This window comes from Brachyhypopomus gauderio, chromosome 13 (genome assembly GCF_052324685.1).
Source record: "Brachyhypopomus gauderio isolate BG-103 chromosome 13, BGAUD_0.2, whole genome shotgun sequence".
Lineage (NCBI taxonomy): Eukaryota > Metazoa > Chordata > Actinopteri > Gymnotiformes > Hypopomidae > Brachyhypopomus > Brachyhypopomus gauderio.
In genome coordinates this window covers 7,585,811-7,609,164 of record NC_135223.1, presented here as the reverse complement: position 1 = coordinate 7,609,164, position 23,354 = coordinate 7,585,811, and the positions used below count along the sequence as shown (strand labels likewise).

Below are 23,354 nucleotides of genomic sequence, written 5' to 3'. Positions count from 1 at the left end.
CTTTGACTACGCCACCCCTATAAGATGGGGAAGGTGACCCCGTGCTAGGCCACTCAAGTAAATGAGTGAAAAGAACCAGCCAATAACACAACAGGTATCTAATTGGATCACAATATCTTTTATTTCAAATATAAAAATATACAAACTTTGTTATAAAAATAGACACTATTGGGGGATAAGCTAGTTAAGCTATTACAAAGACTAAGTAGTACTGCACAGACTAAAAACCCCGTGGCCAAGGCTATGTACCACCCACAGTGTTCATTCCCAAATGACCACAAACGCTAATTCTACTACACAAAATCCTTGTAACCACACTAAGCGGCTGCACCAACTGTGCTCACCAAGAAAGCCACCCTGCCACAGCAAACACCCCACAAAGGGCACAACACCCCACAAAGGACACAACCTGGACGCTGGAGTGGCCCACGCCTTGACCAATAACGAACAAATAAAAATAACCAAACAGATACTGGACATAAAAGAGCTGTGCAGGACTTTTACAACTGTTACTGCTATGCTCCAGGCTTAACCCCCAAAAGACTATACAGTAGCCGGTGTTGGTAGCAGATATACTCGTAGCGCTACGTAAAGTAGCATAGGCTTAACCCCCAACGGACTATAAGATAGCTGGTTTGGCAGCAGATATACTCGTAGCGCTACGCAAGTTAGCACAGGCTTAACCCCCAGAAGACTATAAAATAGCTGGTTTGGCAGCAGATATACTCATAGCAGATATACTCTGCATAGCAGATATACTCATAGATATACTCATAACACCTTGTCGTGAACCTCAATCTATTAAAATGCAGAAAATAATTAAAAATATTGGGTAGGGAAAAACAGTGGCCTGCAAGCACCCCAACTGCAGCTCCACTCCGTTCAAGATGAAATAGGCCCTTTTCACAACAAAACGGAAATACATCACCGCCGGGTAAAACAAGTTCCGGTACTCGCAGAAGATAGTTGTTGTCAATTCACCTCAGCATGGAGCGTGTGTTTACTTCATCCCTGTCGTCGCTGCCGAGACTGAATTTTAAATACATTTCCAGTATCGTTGGAGAACATTCAACAACGAACGGTTCCAAGTTAAATAGAGGCTACAAATTGTTTGTAGAATAATTTATTCACTTATACCAGGGTAAGCTAACACCAGCTAGCACTAGCTAGGTATCTAACTATTATTTAAGGTATAGCTGGTTCCATTAGTCATCCTACGGAGTGGTAAAACAGTCTATATTATGATATATATTATAATATTACAAATGATACTGACAGCTTTAGTTAACAATATCTAGCTAGGTTAAGCTGGGCGTACACTGCGATTTTTGGCCCATTTTCTGCCGATTTTTCACTCGTGCGACTATTTTTGCGATCGGGCCGAGTTTCGGCTCAATCGTGCATCGTATAGTTTACACAGGTAAACGAGGAGCGATTCACACCTCACGACCAACTCCCGATCAGAAATCGCAGCGTCGCAAGAATATCAAACATGTTTGAAATTCAAATCGCTCCTCGTGAGAGTATCGCACTGTTGAAGCAGCTCCACGAGCCGACTCTCCCTGCGATTTAGTCGTAGTTTGAGCTGGAGCTGAGTACATGATTTAAAATATTGTACAGTGTACGCCAAGCTTTAGCAAGCCAAGGGACGTCAGCTATTGATTGTTTGGTTTACATCAGTATCAATAAAGTTCATGACACACACCAAGTTATTACGTGTTATTGTTTATTCAGTGTCCAATATAGTCGACAGCAAAGTGATGGTCAGAGCTGGATGCTAGCGGATCACAGCTAGTTTCAGAGCCGTTTCAGTGGAACAGTTGCTGTCCGCATTTGAAAGAGCAAACTCTCGACTAGTAGATGTTCGTGGTGTACTGCCAGCCGAGAGCTTGCTTTTTTCTAGCTAGATGCTATCGGATCACGGCTAGAAGCTAGCGAACCAGGGCTAGAAGCTATCGGATCGGGGCTAGAAGCTAGCGAACCGGGGCTAGAAGCTAGCGAACCGGAGCTAAAAGCTAGCGAACCGGAGCTAGATGCTATCGAACCGGGGCTAGATGCTAGCGAACCGGGGCTAGAAGCTAGCGAACCGGAGCTAGAAGCTAGCGAACCGGGGCTAGATGCTAGCGGGTAACAGCTAGATGCTAGCGGACGTACGTGTACTCCCAGCCGAGAGCTTGATCTTTCAAACGCGGACAGCAACTGTTCCACTGAAACCGGCTGGGAACAGTAACAGGGAACAGCACCAACTTTTAGCCGCGAGCTTCCTGCTATGTAGTCTGCAGCAGTGAAATGCTGGCTACACACAAAGATGCTCCGTATCACAAAGTTTTCCCCTTCATCCCTCCTAATTGCACAAACCCATTTTCTTTTCTGCTCGTCGTCAGCCGGAAAACCATAGAAACTGAGATACGACTGTTTTTGCTTCGAGATCGAGCACCCTGGTGCACTGCAAAAGCTCTTGTTATTGGACTCTGCCATTGTTTAATGTGTAACGGAAGTAACTTTACCCTGCAACGAGAGCTTCCGGAAGAAAAAATGCGGAAGTGTGAAAAGGGCCTATTGTTCACTCTGCCCTTACAGGCTTACTGGCTCCGTAGCCAGTAGATACGCAGGCAAGCTCACATCCACACCTGTTAGGTCACTGTTGACGTCAACGCTTCGCAATCGGTTGAATCCGCTATGTATAACTCTCCACTTCTCAATTGGATGGCCACCACTACAGTCTCAGTTCCTCCAGCCACGACGTTCACACACCAGACAACGTGCAAGGCCTTCGTGTACCCAGACAGGAAGTGAATACACCACGGTGTGCTCCCTTTTATCGCCCCCCTTTGGCGCCAAGCCCCACCTACAGTGGGCGTGATGGTATTGCGCTCAAGGTACACTTACGACCATGTCACAGGAAGCTTAAGTCTTTTTCTGTTGATACATCTGTGTTGTTTACATTTTATTGTTCTTTTATTGAGAGTGTTGTTTCATTTTCTTTTATCTGTTGGTTTCAGTCTCTGAGCTTAAAAAATAGGAAACGGTTGCAGTATTTAATATCTACATGTTCAAAAATTGTCAGACTCCCACTTAGATATTTGAGTGCATTGCACAAACAGTTTACACTGAAGAAAGGTCGGTCTATTATTAATGATCCTTCACATGCTCTTCATTATGAGTTTGAACTTTTGCCTCATGGCCATAGGTATCGTTGTCCTAGATGTCGGACTGTTCGGCGGAGAGTGACCTTTGTTCCTGAAGCCATTAGACTACTAAATGAACACTGATATTTATCTTTGGATATTAGACTCCTTGCTTGTGATTGGTACTCATGTTTGTTTGTTTGTCTGTCTTGTGATGTTGTGCCCAATATTAATTGCCCCCTTGGGGATAAATAAAGTTGATTCAATTCAATTCAATTGAATTATGTAAATATATACAGTTGAGTAGATCATCTAATTGTTATATCATTAAATACATTACAATGTATACAATGTACAAAGCTCTCATTCACATTTTTGTACTGTGTGTCTGTATCTGTGTCAAAATACACACATATATATGCATTTTGTTTGCACTGGAATCTGAATACACTATAATACCAAACCTCTGGTCCGAATGTCGTGACCTTTCCTACTCTGAGGCTCTGAGCATGACATGAATACCTTCTAGGAAATTCATGAACACATTCTAGGAAATTGAACAAGCAACTGAATGCATTAAGGAATGTAGACATGGCCAAGACGATCTGCTGCAGTTCAAACCGAGCATCAGAATGGGGAAGAAAGGTGATTTAAGTGACTTTGAACATGGCATGGTTGTTGGTGCCAGATGGACTGATCTGAGTATTTCAGAAACTGCTGATCTACTGGGATTTTTACGCACAACTATCTCTAGGGTTTACAGAGAATGGTCCGAAAAACAGAAAATATCCAGTGAGCAGCAGTTCTGTGGGCACAAATGCCTTCTTGATGCCAGAGGTCAGAGGAGAATGACCAGACTGGTTCGTGCTGATAGAACAGCAACAGTAACTCAATCAAATAATCATTACAACCAAGGCATACAGAAGAGCATCTCTGAATGCCCAACATGTCAAACCTTGAGGTGGATGGGCTACAGCAGCAGAAGACCACACCGGGTGACACTCCTGTCAACTAAGAACAGGAAACTGAGGCTACAATTAACACAGGCTCACCAAAATTGGACAATAGAAGATTGGAAAAATGTTGCCTGGTCTGATGAGTCTCGATTTCTGCCGCAACATTTGGATGGTCAGAATTTGGCATCAACAACATGAAAGCATGGATCCATCCTGCCTTGTATCAACGGTTCAGGCTGGTGGTGGTGGTCGTGCAATGGTGTGGGGGATATTTTCCTGGCACACACTGTGTCAATGCCACAGCAACCTGAGTATTGTTGCTGACCATGTCCATCCCTTTATGACCACAGTGTACCCATCTTCTTCTAACATGCCATGTCATAAAGCGCGAATCATCTCAGACTGGTTTCTTGAACACAAGTAATGGCCTCCACAGTAACCAGATCTCAATCCAATAGAGCACCTTTGGGATGTGGTGGAACGGTAACACTCGAGTGTTATAACACACACTGTAGTCCCACACGTTAGCCATCTGATTAAGAGTGTTATAACACACACTATAGTCCCACACGTTAGTCTTCTGATTAAGAGTGTTAAAACATACACACTGTAGTCCCATACGTTAGCCATCTGATTAAGATCTTAATCAGATGGCTAACGTGTGGGACTACATTGTGTGTTTTAACACTCTTAACAAGATGATTAATGTGCGGGACTACAGTGTGTATGTTTTAACACTCTTAATCAGATGGCTAACATGTGGGACTACAGTGTGTGTTATAACACTGTTAATCAGATGGCTAACGTGGGACTAGTGTGTGTTTTAACACTCTTAATCAGATGGCTCATGTAGACAGTCATGTCAATATACATCCTGGTGTTTGATTTTAATAAGAGATAATAAATCAACACTAAGGTGTCCCGAAATGCTTTGTACACTTTGTTTGTAGTTTGGACCAATGGTAACAGGAGTAAGGTCGGGTTCTATTCTTCCTGTGCTCTAAGACTCTTTCTGTGAGGAGTGAATAGACTTGCTAAACAGATACACACGTGACATCTACTGAACTGTGGGTGTGCATACTGATCCAAACGCAGCTCCCACACCGCCATCAAGACGTGGTGGTGAAATAATGCAGGTCCAAATGTTGATTTACCAATGCTCATGCTAACCTTCACATGATTGCGGTAGTGTATGTCCGCTTATCACAAACAACTCACAATTTAAATGATCTTTGATGAACTCATAAGAGAATTTAATGAGTGTTCTCATCAGTTAACAAATTAACTGATTAGTCAAAAAGTCCGTAAAACATTCCTACCGTGGATAAAAAAACAAATATTATTTTTCCGGAATTAAAATTTGATGCAAGTGCCTGAGCAAGAGAAACCACTTTAAATAGCCGAAACATTCAGTTATTAACATGGACCTCTATAGCTACACGCTTAAATGATGAGAGGCAAATTATGGCTAGTAATGTTTTAGTGTATCACAGAGCTACTACTGTTCGTTACTAATAAAAACAAGGGCACGTAAAGGTTGTGGAGTAGAGGCCCCATGTTGGGCTGCGCTGTGGCGGAGGGACACGGTTCGGCTGGGTTAGTTTGGGTCTGATCTCTAATAGGGAATCACTCTGTGGTATTAGCGTTTGATCATATGATCTTACTAAACAGATACCACACATTTACTGCTCTGGGAGCTTCTGAAAGGGAAATAATTTGGCTGTTTTATGCGTCGTTTTTCAACAAGTACAAAATGAGAAAGATGTTGTGAACGTCTTGATGTTCGCGACATTTTGTGACCTTGTATGCAGACTGTTGATTTAGTAAAGCAGCTCCGTCCGTCCAGTTCGGTATGCTGCTGGTGACTCGGAACGGGACCGGAGGTCCGGAGACGATGGCAGAATAACCCGAGTTCATCTCACAGTGGACGCGACAGTTTTTATAATCACCCCTTAGACTGGGATTGAGATAGTCACACATCACTGCTCTTAGAAAAATAATGCGAAATCACATCAATCTACTGCAAAAGCATTTGAACAGCCGAATATGTAATTTAAGTGTGGGACGGGGTTTACACTACTCTGAATCAGAAACACTGGGTCGGTGGTCCAACAAATGGCGCCGGGGTCGGGCAGTGGGGCTTTAAAAAGTCCTGGTCATTATTCTCATTATTCAGAGCCTCGTCTCGTTACCTCATTGTTATTCATTCAGAGTGAGGGAGAGAGAGAGAGAGAGGATATTGTCCGGGAAAGAGTGATTGAGGTACTTGTGCACCGAACAGTGCGGGGGCACTTAACCAGTATCTGCCCCGTATCCCTCACGGGTTCGTGTAAAACTACCCCTTTAATGAGCGCGTGAGGTGCTGAGCGTAATCTGGTGAACAATGCGCGGTGGTACTGGACGGATCCAAATATCTGACCTCGATTCGCGCGAGTAAAATTGGGGGAGGCAGGAAGACAGAGAGGGAGGGGAGATGGGGAGGTGGATTTAGCACAGTGGTAGGTTTTCTACCCCCCACAATCGAGAAAAAGTAGAGAAAAGTAGAGCGAGCGAAGAAAGAAAGAACCGTCGGAGCGCGGCGAGGAGGCCCGGTGAAAGTGTCCCGGTAAGTGTTCACACCCTGGTGAAAGTGTCCCGGTAAGTGTTCATACCCTGGTGAAAGTGTCCCGGTAAGTGTTCAAACCCTGGTGAAAGTGTCCCGGTAAGTGTTCATACCCTGGTGAAAGTGTCCCGGTAAGTGTTCACACCCTGATGCGCCGCAACGCTTTGACCAAACAGATCAACAGGTGTTTTTTCTCATGTTCGTGAGGAAAAATCGGTTTGTCCGTTTGCGTTTTGCAGAATTATGTAGCCTAAACTTAAACACTTTGTTTTCACGTCAATCCGTTGGGTGTCTTGGTATGTTCTAACGGTTAGGTTGTAATATTCGTTTTTGATGTAGTGCCCATTATAATCGTGTTGTTTTTAACGGTTTTAACGGGTGCTACAGGGCGCGCTGCCGTCTTCACTCCTGAAACAACCATAACTGTTCCAAACTGGTTAATGAACAGACATGTAGTGATTACAGACATTGTTGTTTTCTCTTAAATAACCCCGGGGAGTGTAGTCATCTCCGCGATATTTAAAAGGCGAGCAGTGCTCACGTTCCCTCCGTAATTCACAACAGGTGTCTCAAACAAAACAAGGAATACGATTTAAATAATATAACATTTTAATTACTGTAGGAGCGTGTCATGAAAAAACACACCAGCACGATCCGATCGAGAACTTTGGTATTTGAACTGTTTGGTATTAGCGGAAGGACCTCGGTCTGAAATGTCCTGTTACTCTGGAAACCTTGTGCACTACATTGTAATTTTTATTGCCTCTACATCTGTAACTACAGTACACTGCAGTTTTCCCCTGGAATATCATACACACACTGTACTACAGTCCTTACTGGCGTTACTGGTAAAAACTCACCAGGAACTGAGTCATTGTCTTCATATACATTTATACTCAGAATGCTTGATATGACACAGAGTAAACATATATAAAAAATTCCCCACTGGCCCTCCTCTGGACGGTCTCTTTCTCCTTCAAGCTCAGATCATCTAACCAAGGTCTGGAAGCTTGAGGGTCCTGCAGTATCTTAGCTGTTCATATTACTATGGGAACCACTGTCACTTTCACCTTTCACATCTTTTCAGGCTTTTCTCTCAGCTCTTGGTATTCCTGGAGCTACATCCATCACTAAATTCATTACTACATCCATCACTACATTCATCACTACATTCATCACTACATCCATCACTACATCCATCACTACATTCATCACTACATCCATCACAACATCTATCACTACATCTAACACTACATTCATCACTACATTCATCACTACATCCATCACTACATTCATTACTACATCACTACATCCATCACTACATCCATCACTACATTCATCACTACATTCATTACTACATCACTACATCCATCACTACATTCATTACTACATCCATCACTACATTCATCACTACATCCATCACTACATCCATCACTACATTCATCACTACATCCATCACAACATCTATCACTACATCTAACACTACATTCATCACTACATCCATCACTACATTCATTACTACATCACTACATCCATCACTACATTCATCACTACATTCATTACTACATCACTACATCCATCACTACATTCATTACTACATCCATCACTACATTCATTACTACATCACTACATCCATCACTACATTCATCACTACATCCATCACTACATTCATTACTACATCCATCACTACATTCATCACTACATTCATCACTACATCCATCACTACATCTAACAATACATTCATCACTACATCCATCACTACATTCATCACTACATCCATCACTACATTCATTACTACATCACTACATCCATCACTACATTCATCACTACATCCATCACTACATTCATTACTACATCCATCACTACATTCATCACTACATCCATCACTACATCCATCACTAAATTCATTACTACATCCATCACTACATTCATCACTACATTCATCACTACATCCATCACTACATCTAACAATACATTCATCACTACATTCATCACTACATCCATCACTACATCCATCACTACATTCATTACTACATCACTACATCCATCACTACATCTAACAATACATTCATCACTACATTCATAACTACATCCATCACTACATTCATCACTACATCCATCACTACATCCATCACTACATTCATCACTACATTCATCACTACATTCATTACTACATCCATCACTACATCTGTCACTACATTCATCACTACATCCATCACTACATTCATCACTACATCCATCACTACATCCATCACTACATTCATAACTACATCCATCACTACATTCATCACTACATCCATCACTACATCCATCACTACATCCATCACTACATTCATCACTACATCCATCACTACATCCATCACTACATTCATTACTACATTCATCACTACATCCATCACTACATTCATTACTACATCCATCACTACATTCATCACTACATCCATCACTACATTCATCACTACATCCATCACTACATCCATCACTACATTCATAACTACATCCATCACTACATTCATCACTACATCCATCACTACATCCACCACTACATCCACCACTACATCCATCACTACATTCATAACTACATCCATCACTACATTCATCACTACATTCATCACTATATTCATCACTACATCCATCACTACATCCACCACTACATCCACCACTACATCCATCACTACATTCATAACTACATCCATCACTACATTCATCACTACATCCATCACTACATTCATAACTACATCCATCACTACATTCATCACTACATCCATCACTACATCTAACACTACATCTATCACTACATCCATCACTACATTCATAACTACATCCATCACTACATTCATCACTACATCCATCCCTACATCTATCACTACATCCACCACTACATCCACCACTACATCCATCACTACATTCATCACTACATTCATCACTACATCCATCACTACATCCACCACTACATCCATCACTACATCCATCACTACATTCATAACTACATCCATCACTACATTCATCACTACATTCATCACTACATCCATCACTACATCCATCACTACATTCATTACTACATTCATCACTACATCCATCACTACATCCATCACTACATTCATCACTACATCCATCACTACATCCATCACTACATCCATCACTACATTCATTACTACATTCATCACTACATCCATCACTACATTCATCACTACATCCATCACTACATCCATCACTACATTCATTACTACATTCATCACTACATCCATCACTACATTCATCACTACATCCATCACTACATCCATCACTACATCCATCACTACATCTAACAATACATTCATCAATATATTCATCACTACATCCATCACTACATTCATTACTACATTCATCACTACATTCATTACTACATCCATCACTACATCTAACACTACAATCATCACTACATCCATCACTAAATCCATCACTACATTCATCACTACATTCATCACATCCATCACTACATCCATCACTACATTCATCACTACATTCATCACTACATCCATCACTACATCCATCACTACATTCATCACTACATTCATTACTACATCCATCACTACATTCATCACTACATCCATCACTACATTCATCACTACATTCATCACTACATCCATCACTAAATCCATCACTACATTCATCACTACATTCATCACTACATCCATCACTACATCCATCACTACATTCATTACTACATCCATCACTACATTCATTACTACATCCATCACTACATTCATCACTACATCCATCACTACATTCATCACTACATTCATCACTACATCCATCACTACATTCATCACTACATCCATCACTACATTCATCACTACATCCATCACTACATTCATCACTACATCCATCACTACATCTAACACTACAATCATCACTACATCCATCACTAAATCCATCACTACATTCATCACTGCATCCATCACTACATTCATTACTACATCCATCACTACATCCATCACTACATTCATCACTACATCCATCACTACATTCATCACTACATCCATCACAACATCCATCACTACATCCATCACTACATCCATCACTATATCCATCACTACATCCATCACTAAATCCATCACAACATCTATCACTACATCCCTCACTACATCCATCACAACATCTATCACTACATCCATCACAACATCTATCACTACATCCCTCACAACATCTATCACTATATCCATCACTACATCCATCAGTATGTCCATCACAACATCTATCACTACAGCCATCAAGCCCCAAATGAGCAAGCCAGTGGTGACAGTGACAAGAAAAAACATCCTAAGAGGATGAGGAAGAAACCTTGAGAGGAACCAAGACCCTTTTTCAGCCCGGGAGTTTCATGCCCAAATCCGGCCCACTTTTTCCAGTCGGCCCAAACTAGAAATTGACATGAGCCGGCCCATCGGGAATCCTCACGAATCTCCTGATTAGCCTGCTCAGCGGGGAACCCATCCTCCTCTGGCCAACACTGGTCACTAGTGATGTTCGATACCACAGATTTTCTTTCCGATAAGATACTGAGTAAAATTGAGGATGGTACTGATACCGATACTTTGTGCAAATACTTTTTGCATTTCAAATCATAGCTTCATAAACAATATAAGACATCAGAGTAATTTATCAGAGTAATTTTTACGAAGTACACAAACCACGTACTTGAGTAAAATTACAGATACCCAAGGTAAAACTTTACTCCAGTACAAGTAGAAGTCCTCCCTTTAGACTTCCACTTGAGTAAAAGTACAAAAGTATTGGCCTTCAAATGTACTTAAGTATTATCATAAGCAGAAAACACAGAAGGCATGTAATTTCTATTTGGTAGGATCAAGTGGCTATGAAGTAACTTTTTGCGAGCAAGCAATATTTTGGTTAAAGATTTATTTGCAATTGAAAATCCAGATATCAATCTCTTTCTATTTGATGAATAAAATAAAGATTTCATATGATACATACGAAGAAATCATATGATACTGAGGCAGGCAGAGAAGACACTTGAAAACGAATGAGTCTTTTTTTCCTCGACTACTTAAAAAGAGGCCATGGATTGTGTGGCGCGTTACAATCAGTAGATTGATCCATTTTGAGTAGGTATATTTTCTTTCAGACTTGTATGCTGTTGTACGCTGATTGGTGCACTTGTATTACCGTTGAACTGTACACTGGTGCGCTTGCATTATAGTTGAACTGTACGCTGATTGGTGCGCTTGTATTACCGTTGAACTGTACACTGATTGGTGCGCTTGTATTACCGTTGAACTGTACGCTGATTGGTGCGCTTACATTACTGTTTAACTGTACGCTGATTGGTGCGCTTGCATTACCGTTGAACTGTATGCTGATTGGTGCGCTTGCAGCACCGTTGAACTGTACGCTGATTGGTGCACATGCTTTGCGCTTCTTTTGTTTTGACGTTACTTTGTTGAACACATGAAGCCTGAAGCAATGACAGCTTTCGCATAATATAGTGGAGTAAAAAGTAAGATATTTCATTTTCAAATGTAGTGGAGTAAAAGTAAAAGTTACAAAAAAGGGAAATACTTGAGTAAAGTAAAAAAAACACAAACAATTTACTTAAGTACAGTAACAAATTACATTTACTTTGTTACTGTCCACCACAGAGTATTTTGAGGTAAGCCTATTTACATTTACAAAATAGCTGAGCTAATACAACAGAAAAACCAAAAAAGACTAAATTAAAAACAAAATTTAAATATTGGTCTTTTATAATTTAATTCAGTGTATGTGCAAAACATGGATGATGCCTCCATCCAGCCTTGTGCACTGCAGCAACCATATTTGCACCACTGTCTGTCACAATGGCAGTAACCTTGTCAGTTATTCCCCATTCTTCTTATGATGCCTTTAAGCGCTAAATTTATATTCTCTGCTGTATGCTGTCCATAGAAAGTATGGGTTTCCAAAACAAATTCCATCATTTGCCAGTTTTCAATGAGATGACATGTTACAGTCAAATATGCCTCTGTGGACACTGAAGTCCAACACTAAGTACAACACTAGAAGCATTTTGCAAAGATGCCCTTACTTGGCCTTTGCATTCATGAAACATATTTACAAGATGAGTTTTTTTCTTCCTGGGAGATTATATTTTGGGTCAATGAGCTCTCACAAATTCTTGGAAACCTTGGTCTTCCACTATGGACAAAGGCTAGAGATTCACAATCATCTATCCCAGGCATCTTGTGAGTGTTGCTGCTCCTGGGAAATCATCTTCAAACGATGTAAAATCACAGGGAAAAACACATGATGGGGCTGGTCTCGGAATCATAACATTCACTCATGCTAATGAGAGTGTAAGTCGTAGCTATGAGATACTAATTTATAATTATGACATACTGTATAGACTTTCTTTTCTTCAAGCAGCAGAAATGGAAATAACACCTGGCTAGCTAGCTGAAACACCCAAAACAGTTGCATGACACCTGCTACTAACTAGCCCCCTTGTAGAGGGGTTGTATGTGTATGCGTGCGAAGGGAGGGGGGCGTTATTGTATGATTGGCAGATCTTTATTTATTTATATATTTTTGGAAGGGATCAAATTACATGTATTGGACATTTTTGGAAATACAGAAAAAATTGGCCCAGTATCAACAAAACACAATATTTCATTTCCAAATAAAAGATGATTTTGGATTTTAGGGAATGATGGCAACCCTAATGTCTGCAGCTAGCTAGCTAGCTAGCTAATGGTATCTGGCTAGCTAGATGCTTCTTCTGTACAAAATTTGTGTAATTGATTCATGAAAAAATTGTCATAACTTTTGTTTTTGGCTTTTGTCTAAATTAACTAGTGCTGCTTAAAGCTCAACATTTTATCCCTCTGTACCTGGATAGTGCCTGCCTGCAGAACCGAAGGACTCTGCCTGAGACGTCTGTCTTGCCCTAGCTGCAGCACCTGACATTGTGCTCTCCTCTTCTGTTCGCCTCGCCATAAATGCTTCATATTCTATTTATTTTAAGGTGTTTCAGAACTCAAGTCAAGTCAAATATATATATATATACAACACGTTATTGTATTCCCAGCAGGCACAGGACGTCACTTCAATGTCAGCCAGACGTTGACCTCCAACGTTGGTCAGACGTTTAAATTTAGTTGAAAATGAAAATCGGGTTGACGTCAAAACCCAACGTCATATTAACATCAACATCCAACGTTGAGGAGACGTTGAATTCGCTCAAAAATTAACATCAGGTTGACGACAAGCTCCAACGTTATATAAGCGTTACATTTTAGTTGAAAATGAAAATCGGGTTGACGTCAAGATCTAACGTTATGGAGACATAAAATTAGGGTTGGTTATCAGTCAGTTAGGTTGACCTCAAACTTCACTACTGGACAGATGTTCATTTTTGGTTAGAAACAAAAGTTGGATTATCAGTCAAAAACCAACAATGTTTTTAATGTTATTTAGACATTTGACTGAAGTTGGAAATAAGTCAAGCTAACGTTACACCCCAAAGTTATCTTGACATTAAACTCTAAGAATAGATAGACATTGAATTTCAGTTGGAAATCAAAGTCAGATATTTGTCGAAAACCGATGTCAGGTTTTCATCAAGATCCAATGTTAGACAGATGTTGAATAATGGTTGGAAATGAAAACTGGATGTTAATTTAATTAACAATATAAACCCGAGTTATTAATTTTAAGCAGAGAAGTTAACCTTTACTAATGTGTGGATTCGTGCTGCGCGCTAGAACGCATGTGACGCGAATCTCTCGGCTCCTTTCGCCTCGCTCACCCGATATCCCGTGGTGATGGGGTTGAGCGACTGCGAGCCCGAGAGACGCGTCGCTGGGGGTGTGACGCGCAAGCCGCTCGCGTATAGCTCTCTCTCTCCAAAGATCTGCGGATCCCGTTGGGAAAACGGTGAGAGAGAGAGAGAGCTGGAGTAGGCGTGTCACGTTCCACAGAGCGCGCGCATCGGTGGGTCCTGTCCGTTTGTTTGTGTTCTGTCTTTGCGTGTTTGTTTTGTCCTAGAGTGTAGCGTGCTTTGTTTTATGTAATTCCTCTCTTGCACCCCTCTTCTCTGTGTGTGGGGAGGGGCCCATTTGAGGTCCAGTGGCACGGAGGGCATCTTAGGTGCGTGTGTGTTTTATCTTGTGTCTGTGTTTTTTGTTTTGTTGTTCCCCGGAGGGGCCCCCCTAAATATGTTTTTCGGGGGGAGCTATGGGGTTCCTGAGCCACGGCATGTGGCTCAGAAGGCGCTGCTCCTTAGGGAGAACTGGCCTTTGGGAGGGACCCCTGAGCAGGGAGGAGCCCCTGTACCCCTTTGTAGGCTGAGGATGCCTGGGGTGTATGGACAGGGTGTCTCCTCATGCCAAGAAGGGGTCCCCTCGCCCCTGGGTATAAGGGGGTGCAAAGGTCAGGGCAGTGCGTGTTATATGTTGTGTGTCGTCTGTGTGTGTGTGTGTGTGATGTGTTGCAGGTCGCTCCTGGTGGTGGTCTGCGGCACTCCCGGACCTAGTGGGGTCTCCAGGCGGAGACCCTCCCCTTCAAGCTTGGGGTGACCAGCGTGTCCCTGATGCGGATTGCCAGGGCCCTGGTCTCTGGCGCTCCTGGGTTGGGTGGAGGAGTCCACCTTAAGATGAGGGGCGGGAGGGGTTCACTCCCCAGGAGTCTGGGGTGACCCCTAGCGAAAAGGGCAGGGGTCAGCTCAGAGCGAGGAGGTAGGTTCGGGAGGTGGTTGGTGGAAGCCGTGGCCGCGCCCCAGTGTGGCGGCCTGCACACATCCACACCTGTGACGTGTGTTGGGCCATGTGCTCCCGGTCCGCACACAGCAGTGGGGCTTAAGCGGCCTAAGGCCGGTTAGGGCGCGAGGGCCCTGTGACCGACCGGGGCATGGTTATCGTCTAGTTGATGGCCCCGTTGGTCCAGGGTCCCGCCCAGGAGGCGAGCTAACCTATGTGTTATGTTTTCAGCTCCAGGACTGCAGGGAACGGGTCCCTGCCTGGTCTGCGTCCTGTGACGAGGAGCTTATGTGTTTTGTTTTGTGTTTCAGCTCAGGACGGCAGGGAACGGGTCCCTGTCTTGTCCCCGCCCTCCCGCCCCTTTGTTGTGTTTTGTGTGCTGCCGCTGTAAGCCGCTCATCCGGAGGGGAGTGCGGCTTTGGTGGGGGGGTCTGTCACGTTGTGGGGGGGCCCCCTGCCGGTCGCCCCCGTTTATTGCGGCAGATGTCCTGTTTTTGGTCACGTGATGTTCGTCCTTCAGGTGGGCGGGACCCGTGATCCGTCTCACCTGAGGGCCGTTTGTTCATCTATATATGTCTTGTCTTTGTACCAGTTGACTGCTGGTTATTATTTCCTTAATCTGGAATAATGTCACGGGTTTTTGGTTTGCGCACTTTCTATTAAACCATCCTCTTTCCCTGAGACTTGGCGTGATCGCTTCCTTTTTAAGTTGCTCACACTACCCGTCACAACGTCAACACCTTTATTTATAAACAAAAATACAGGCTGCCAAACTCTACAGCTCTTCACTTTTAAAGAGAAATATAAACTGAAATGGAAAAGTGCTGCCTATTAGAAAACTTGTACAAAAAAGGAAAAAAAGGAGGCAGGGGGAGGAATGGCCCCATCACATACAAAAGAGCAAATTTTCCGTAGCAGTAGCAGTTTTGTTCCAACAAATATAAAATGTTTTCAGAGGCATTTTACAGCAAGGAGTTAGTATTATTCAAATGTAAACAACTAAAGAAAATGTACTTTTATGGCAAATTAATCAGTGAACTCTGATTTGCCGATTGTCCATCAGAAAATTCAACCTCCAAGCTGACCACATCATGTAGCTGAACACACCATACCACATAACACCACAACGCACCATACCACACCACACCATACCACACCACACCATACCACAACACACCATAACATACCATACCACAACATACCATACCACAACCAGTGTTGGGAGTTAGTAACTGAATTACTCTATAATAAAAGTAACTCGTTACCAGGGAAAGTAACTATTTGCATTACAGTTAAAAAAAAAGTTATATGCCAATGAATAAGGATTTTTTGAAGAAGCAGTTTTCACAGTCAGTTGAAATGAGTAGATCAGAAAGGTGTTTAACTTTTGATATTTATTGCACATCAACAGACCAGTGCTGGATAAAATCCTTTTAAATCCCAAATCTTTGGGAAAAAAAAGAAGCAAAAGTAAACAGTTACACTATATACAGTACAGTGCATTTACATCTATCAAATTAAATTAAATTCTCTCAACCTGAGACTGGTTTGTTCACAAAAGAAGTAAACTTAACAATTAAACCTCTATACTTATTTAAATAAATCAAATACCCAGTCTGGTAGACATTCAGGAACTTCAAGTATTTTCTAAAATAATGTTTATATCGCCACCTTGAAAATGATAATTTTTCTTCGGCTTGCTCCTGACTCGCCATTTCTGCCTCTTCTCCGTTTGTGTCGTGTGCTTCGGCGTGCATGTAAAAACACTGGCTCTGATTGGCTACCATAACGCTGCCTTAGCCAATCGCTTACTGACTTGTTAAGTTAAACAGGTGTTACACCGAGAACTGTGACCTATCGAGATCTGTTACTGCTCACTAGCCTGGACAGCGGTCCCCCGCTCGCATTACTGTTAGTATATCAATATATAGTAACACACCGCTTTTAATGACCAGTAACGTCAACGGCGTTGTAACGACAAGAAAAGTAATTAATTATATTATCCCGTTACTGACAAAATGACGCCATTACCTAACGCCATTATTTTAAACGGCGTTATTCGCAACACTGGAGGTAACTGATGTAAGGTAAGGTTACATGTCAGACACTATTCTCATGGGGGTAAATACGAGGAAATAAAATGATACAACTGGCATAAAAACAAATATAAACCGCATAAAAAAACTCACCAGACCCTATTTTTTTTCTTTTTCAAAATAAAACATCACTCAAACTCTGATCGTCAATAATAGACTTTTTTTTTCTGTGCGGCCGGGTCACCCAATAGTTGGTGACCACTGAGGTCTCATTAGGGTTCTGGACCCATAGTATTGTTAACCTTGTAAACCCTGTAAAGCTGCTTTGCGACAACTTGAGTTGTTAAAAGTGCTATACAAATAAACTTTGATTGATTGATTGATTGATTGAGGTAACTGATATGTGGTAACATGTGAGTAACTTGAATGTGGTAACTGATGTGAGGTAACTTGTGTGGTAACTGATGTGAGGTAACTGATATGTGGTAACTGATGTGAGGTAACTTGCGAGGTAACTGATATGTGGTAACTGATGTGAGGTAACTTGTGTGGTAACTGATGTGAGGTAACTGATATGTGGTAACTGATGTGAGGTAACGTGTGTGGTAACTGATGTGAGGTAACTGATGTGAGGTAACTTGTGTGGTAACTGATGTGAGGTAACTGATATGTGGTAACTGATGTGAGGTAACTTGTGTGGTAACTGATGTGAGGTAACTGATATGTGGTAACTGATGAGAGGTAACTGATGTGAGGTAACTGATGTGAGGTAACTGATATGTGGTAACTGATGTGAGGTAACTTGTGTGGTAACTGATGTGAGGTAACTGATATGTGGTAACTGATGTGAGGTAACTTGTGTGGTAACTGATGTGAGGTAACTTATATGTGGTAACTGATGTGAGGTAACTTGTGTGGTAACTGATGTGAGGTAACTGATATGTGGTAACTGATGTGAGGTAACTGATATGTGGTAACTGATGTGAGGTAACTGATATGTGGTAACTGATGTATGTGACTTACTACTCATGAGGATGGAAAAAAATAGTAATGACCTAATGTTACCCTGTTTGTAGAGACTTTGCAGATGTGAAGGTGTTGTGCATTTAGCCTGCCTAATTTACCCTTATTACACGCACACACAAATAACCAACTACAGTTTGAATGATCATCTGTTGACCATCTAACATGTTTATGCAGTGTTACAGCATTATCCAAAACCACTGAGTAAAAAGGAAATAAAGTCACTTTACTTTACAAACACTTAGTTCATCAGTTCATCTGATTAACTCTCACTCTCCCACTGTTTCCAAGCCTGTGTGGCATCTCTGAACATATAGACCTGGATTAGACCTGGATTAGCCCTGGATTACGCCTGGATTTTACACGACAGGGGCTGAAACAAGCGTGAGAGCAGCACGATGTCACGGTCTGATGAGCTGAACAAAATGACAGAAAATGTCTATAAGGTACATAGAACTGTCGACAACAGCAGTGTTAGCGTTAGGTTCAGCAGCTGATGTTTGTACAATTCTGCATCAATTTTTCATATCAGATGAAATCATGTTAATTGACAGAACACTTTAACTGATGGGGGATGGGGGTCTGGATCAGTGTTTATGGATTTGAGTTTGTTTTGTGGCTGAGGAATGCTGCTGTGTTCAGGGCATCCTGGACCAGTTCAACCCCAGTCTGAAGAACTTTGTCACGATGGGGAAGCATTATGAGAAAGCTCTAACAGGTGAGGCCGCTCCCATTCTGTTTATTTAGGCACATATTTAGGTTCCACATAGATTTAGCTGTGTGAACTGTGTGTTTCTCTCTCCCTTTCTCTTTCTTTCTGTCTACCCCCTCTCCCTATCTCTCCTTCCCTCCTTCTCTCTCTCTCTCTCTCTCTCTCTCTCTCTCTCTCAGGAGTAACTGTTGCAGCCAAGGGCTACTTTGATGCATTGGTCAAACTGGGGGAACTGGCCAGTGACAGCCAAGGCTCCAAAGAACTTGGTAAGTGTGTGTGTGTGTGTGTGTGTGTGAGAGAGAGAGAGAGAGAGAGAGAGAGAGAGAGAGAGAGAGAGAGAGAGTGTGTGTGTGTGTGTATGTGTATGCGTGTGTATATGTGTGTGTGTGTGTGTGTGTGAGGCAGAGAGAGAGTGTGTATGAGAGGCAGAGAGTGTGTGTGTGTGTGTTTGAGGCAGAGAGAGAGTGTGTGTTTGAGGCAGATAGAGAGTGTGTGTTTGAGGCAGAGAGAGAGTGTGTGTTTGAGGCAGATAGAGAGTATGTGTGAGAGGCAGAGAGAGAGAGAGTGTGTGTTTGAGGCAGAGAGGGAGAGTGTGTATGAGAGGCAGAGTGTGTGTGTGTGTGTGTGTGTGTGTGTGTGTTTGAGGCAGAGAGAGAGAGTGTGTGTTTGAGGCAGAGAGAGTGTGTGTGAGAGGCAGAGAGAGAGTGTGTGAGAGGCAGAGCGAGAGAGTGTGTGTGTGTGTGTGTGAGGCAGACAGAGAGAGTGGGGCCTTTGTTGAAAGATTAACACCACCACATGATCTCATTGTGCTGGTGAAAACACTGGGGGAGAGAAAGAGGGAGGGGAAGAATGAAAGAGGGAGACAGTGTGGGGAGGAGAGAGAGAAAAGTATGAGTAAGGGAGGGGCAGAGAGAGAAGGACGGAAGGACAGAGAGAGAAAGAGGGAGGGGAGGGTGGAGAGAGAAAGGGTAGGGCAGATAGAAAGAAGGTGGGGCAGAGAGAGAAGGGGGAGGGGCAGAGAAAGAGAGAGAGAGAGAGAGAGAGAGAGAGAGAGAGAGAGAGAGCTACATGCCAAGCGGGGCAGTGGGGGTTTGGGGGGCATGTAGGTGCAGTGTTTCCGTATCACATCATACAGTAGTCTGATAAAACTGTGTCTCTTCTCCACGACTGCTGAAGCTCCTGTGTGTGTTACCCAGTTTTGTGATTCTAAGAATTAACTACTTTGTGTTTATAATTTTAGGTGACACATTGTTCCAGATGGCTGAAGTGCACAGGCAAATCCAAGTACAGTTAGAAGACGTGGTGAGTGTGTGTGTGTGTGTGGGTGTGTGGGCATATGTGATCTGTGAGGAAGTTTGGGAGAGTGTGCGTGGGAAAGTGTGTGTGTGAGTGTGAGAGAATGTGGGTGTGGGTGTGTGGGAGAGAGTATGTGAGTGGGTGTGTGTGTGTATGCATGTGTATGTGTATGCGTGTGTGTGTGTGTGTGTGTGTGTGTGTGTGTGTGTGTGTGTGTGTGTGTGTGTGCAAGTGTGAGAGTGTGTGTGGGTGTGTCAAGTCAAGTCAAATTTATTTATATAGCAATTTTTTGAACACATTGTCACAAAGCAGCTTTACAGTCGTATCCAGATCCCTAATGAGCAAGCCAGAGGTGACAGTGTCAAGGAAAAACTCCCTATGATGGTGGGGATTAGGAAGAAACCTCGGGAGGACCAAGACTCAAAAGGGAACCCATCCCACATTGGGCGACCCGCAAGAAGTCCGTATTTGTAGTGCAGGGCTATTCAACTATATTTTTCTGCGGGGCAGAATTGGCAGAGAGCTCTGACCTGTGGGCCAGACAATTTTCAGACCTAATACTGTCATAGTGGATGTCAAATTGTGGTGGTGGTGGTGGGGGGGGGGTATGTGGCAAACAGTAAGTAAATTACAGAAAGTTAATTTGTAAATGTAAAACGTAAACGTAAATTCGCGAACGTAAATTCGAAAGTAAATTTCGACACAGTGTCGTAAAATGTTGCAAATAAAATGTTATTTATTTTTACGGCGGTTTATCAAATATTTATTATTATTTATGGGGAGATGGCCCGCCGGGCCGGTACAAGTTCATTAAAGGGTCGGATCTGGCCACCAGTTGAATAGCCCTGTTGTAGTGCAAATGTAGTTCTATAGTTATAGAGTGAGTCCCCTCTTAACGCCGGGGTTAGAGACTGAAAAGTCCATCGTAAAACAGTTTTCGTTGTTAAGCGTGACCCTAGATTTATATATGCTTTGATCGTAAATACAGTATAGAAAAAAACTAACAATGTTCTCGTGCGTACAGCGTGAGAAAGAGCGATTGCGTTGCCGAGATGGGCTGCGGTGGAGGCTGCGCTGCCTCAGCTTATCGTCCACAACACTTCACAACACTCCACAACACACCACTACACTCCACAACACTCCACTACAGTCCACTACAGTCCACTACACTCCACTGTGCTGCCACTGCTCCTCCTGAAATTCAAAAAAAGTCGGTCGTAACTAAGTCTAAGTCAAATTTATTTATATACACATGTTGTAAATGTAAAATGTGCCATATTTTGTCAATTGTGATTTTTACACCCCAATCGAAATTTGTCCTCCGCTTTTGACCCATCTGTGCAGTCAGAACACACACACACACACACACACTAGTGATTACTAGGGGGCTGTGGATCACACGTGCCCAGAGCGGTGGGCAGCTCTAGCCCGGCGCCCGGGGAGCAGTTGGGGTTAGGTGCCTTGCTCAAGGGCACCTCAGTCATGGCCTCAGGTCTGGGAATCGAACCCACGACCCTCCGGTCACAAGACCAGTTCCCTAACCGCCAGGCCATGACTGCCCCAAAGCAGCTCTACAATCGTATGGTTCCAGATCCCTAATGAGCAAGCCAAAGGTGACAGTGGCGAGGAAAAACTCCCTATAGGGTGGGGATTAGGAAGAAACCTCGGGAGGACCAAGACTCAAAAGGGAACCCATCCTCAAATGGGCGGCCCGTTAGCACAAGTCCGTGGTCGCAGGGTGGTTCCACAGTTCCACAGCAACAGTCAAGTCTCCTGTTCCCCGGCCAAGCAGCCACAGTCCCCTCGGTGCAGGCGGTGGGCCTCAGGCAGGAACCTGCACGACCCCTCGTTAAACATACATAGCTCACGTGCCAGTGATTAGCATGTGGCTCCGGCAGGCTAATCTATAGCAGCATAACTAAAGGGAGGGGTTCAGAGGTGATCACAGTCATGAGCGCTCACTGAGACATTTCTTTCCAGTCAAGTCATTGTCACAACTAGAGTGATGCCATGACACAGCTGGATGACAGCATCAACATCACAGATTACCAACAGATCTCAATGTCTGGGGGCCCCCGAGCCCCACACCTTAAAAGGGGAATATTAACTGAAGGCTTGATTAAATAGGTGAGTCTTAAGTCTAGATTTAAAGATTGGAACTGTGTCAGAATCTCGGATTGGAGCTGGAAGGCTATTCCATAATTGAGGGGCTTTAAAGGAAAAAGCTCTGCCTCTGGCTGTAGTCTTACACATTTTTGGAACTAGGAGAAATCCAGCATTTTGGGAGCGCAAAGGGCGAGATGGGTTGTAGTACACAATGAGTTCAATCAGATATTGTGGGGCAAGACCATTTAACGCCTTATAGGTTAACAGAAGAATTTTAAATTCAATTCGAATTTAATTTCAAATATTTAATCGGAAACCAGTGTAATGCCGCGAGAGTAGGACTAATATGATCACATTTTCTAGCCTTAGTTCGGACTATAGCTGCAGCTATTTTGTACAGGTTGTAGCTTCTTTATGGACTGTTTAGAGCAGGGGTACTCAACTGGCGGACCGCGGTCCGGATCCGGACCCGAACACAGTCCTGTCCGGAACCAATCTCATTTGTGATTAACTGGATACGGACCAAAACAAAACCGGAGCATTTATTTCAGGGCTATTGACAAAACACTCCGTCACGAGTGTTACGTTTGCCACCCCCGCTCAACAACTTATGTTCGCCACCCCCTCAACAACTTAAAATAAGCCTGCCTGGTTGACGCTTCGCGAGCGGCGCGAGGGTCCGCGCGGCGAAAATGACGTAATCGCTGTGGCTCCGCGTGTGCGCGAGTGCCTCGCGCGCTGTCGGTTCGCGAGGTCGTGC

At 43.0% G+C, this 23,354-nt stretch overlaps 1 protein-coding gene across 3 annotated transcripts in view; it reads left to right on the top strand.

Annotated features, from left to right (window-relative positions):
* Positions 1-6,295: 6,295 nt before the first annotated feature.
* Positions 6,296-23,354, top strand: part of LOC143473511 (BAR/IMD domain-containing adapter protein 2) — a 49,847-nt gene continuing 32,788 nt past the window's right edge. For 2 of the 3 annotated variants that reach the window (XM_076970540.1, XM_076970538.1), the window contains exons 1-5: positions 6,296-6,689; positions 18,772-18,926; positions 19,123-19,198; positions 19,372-19,458; positions 20,433-20,494. In XM_076970540.1, coding sequence (XP_076826655.1) covers positions 18,879-18,926; positions 19,123-19,198; positions 19,372-19,458; positions 20,433-20,494 — 273 coding nt within the window. In that variant the 5' untranslated portion in view covers positions 6,296-6,689; positions 18,772-18,878. Of the gene's footprint in view, positions 6,690-6,802; positions 6,818-18,771; positions 18,927-19,122; positions 19,199-19,371; positions 19,459-20,432; positions 20,495-23,354 lie in introns of those variants that run through there. The other variant, XM_076970539.1, reaches the window with a different exon arrangement.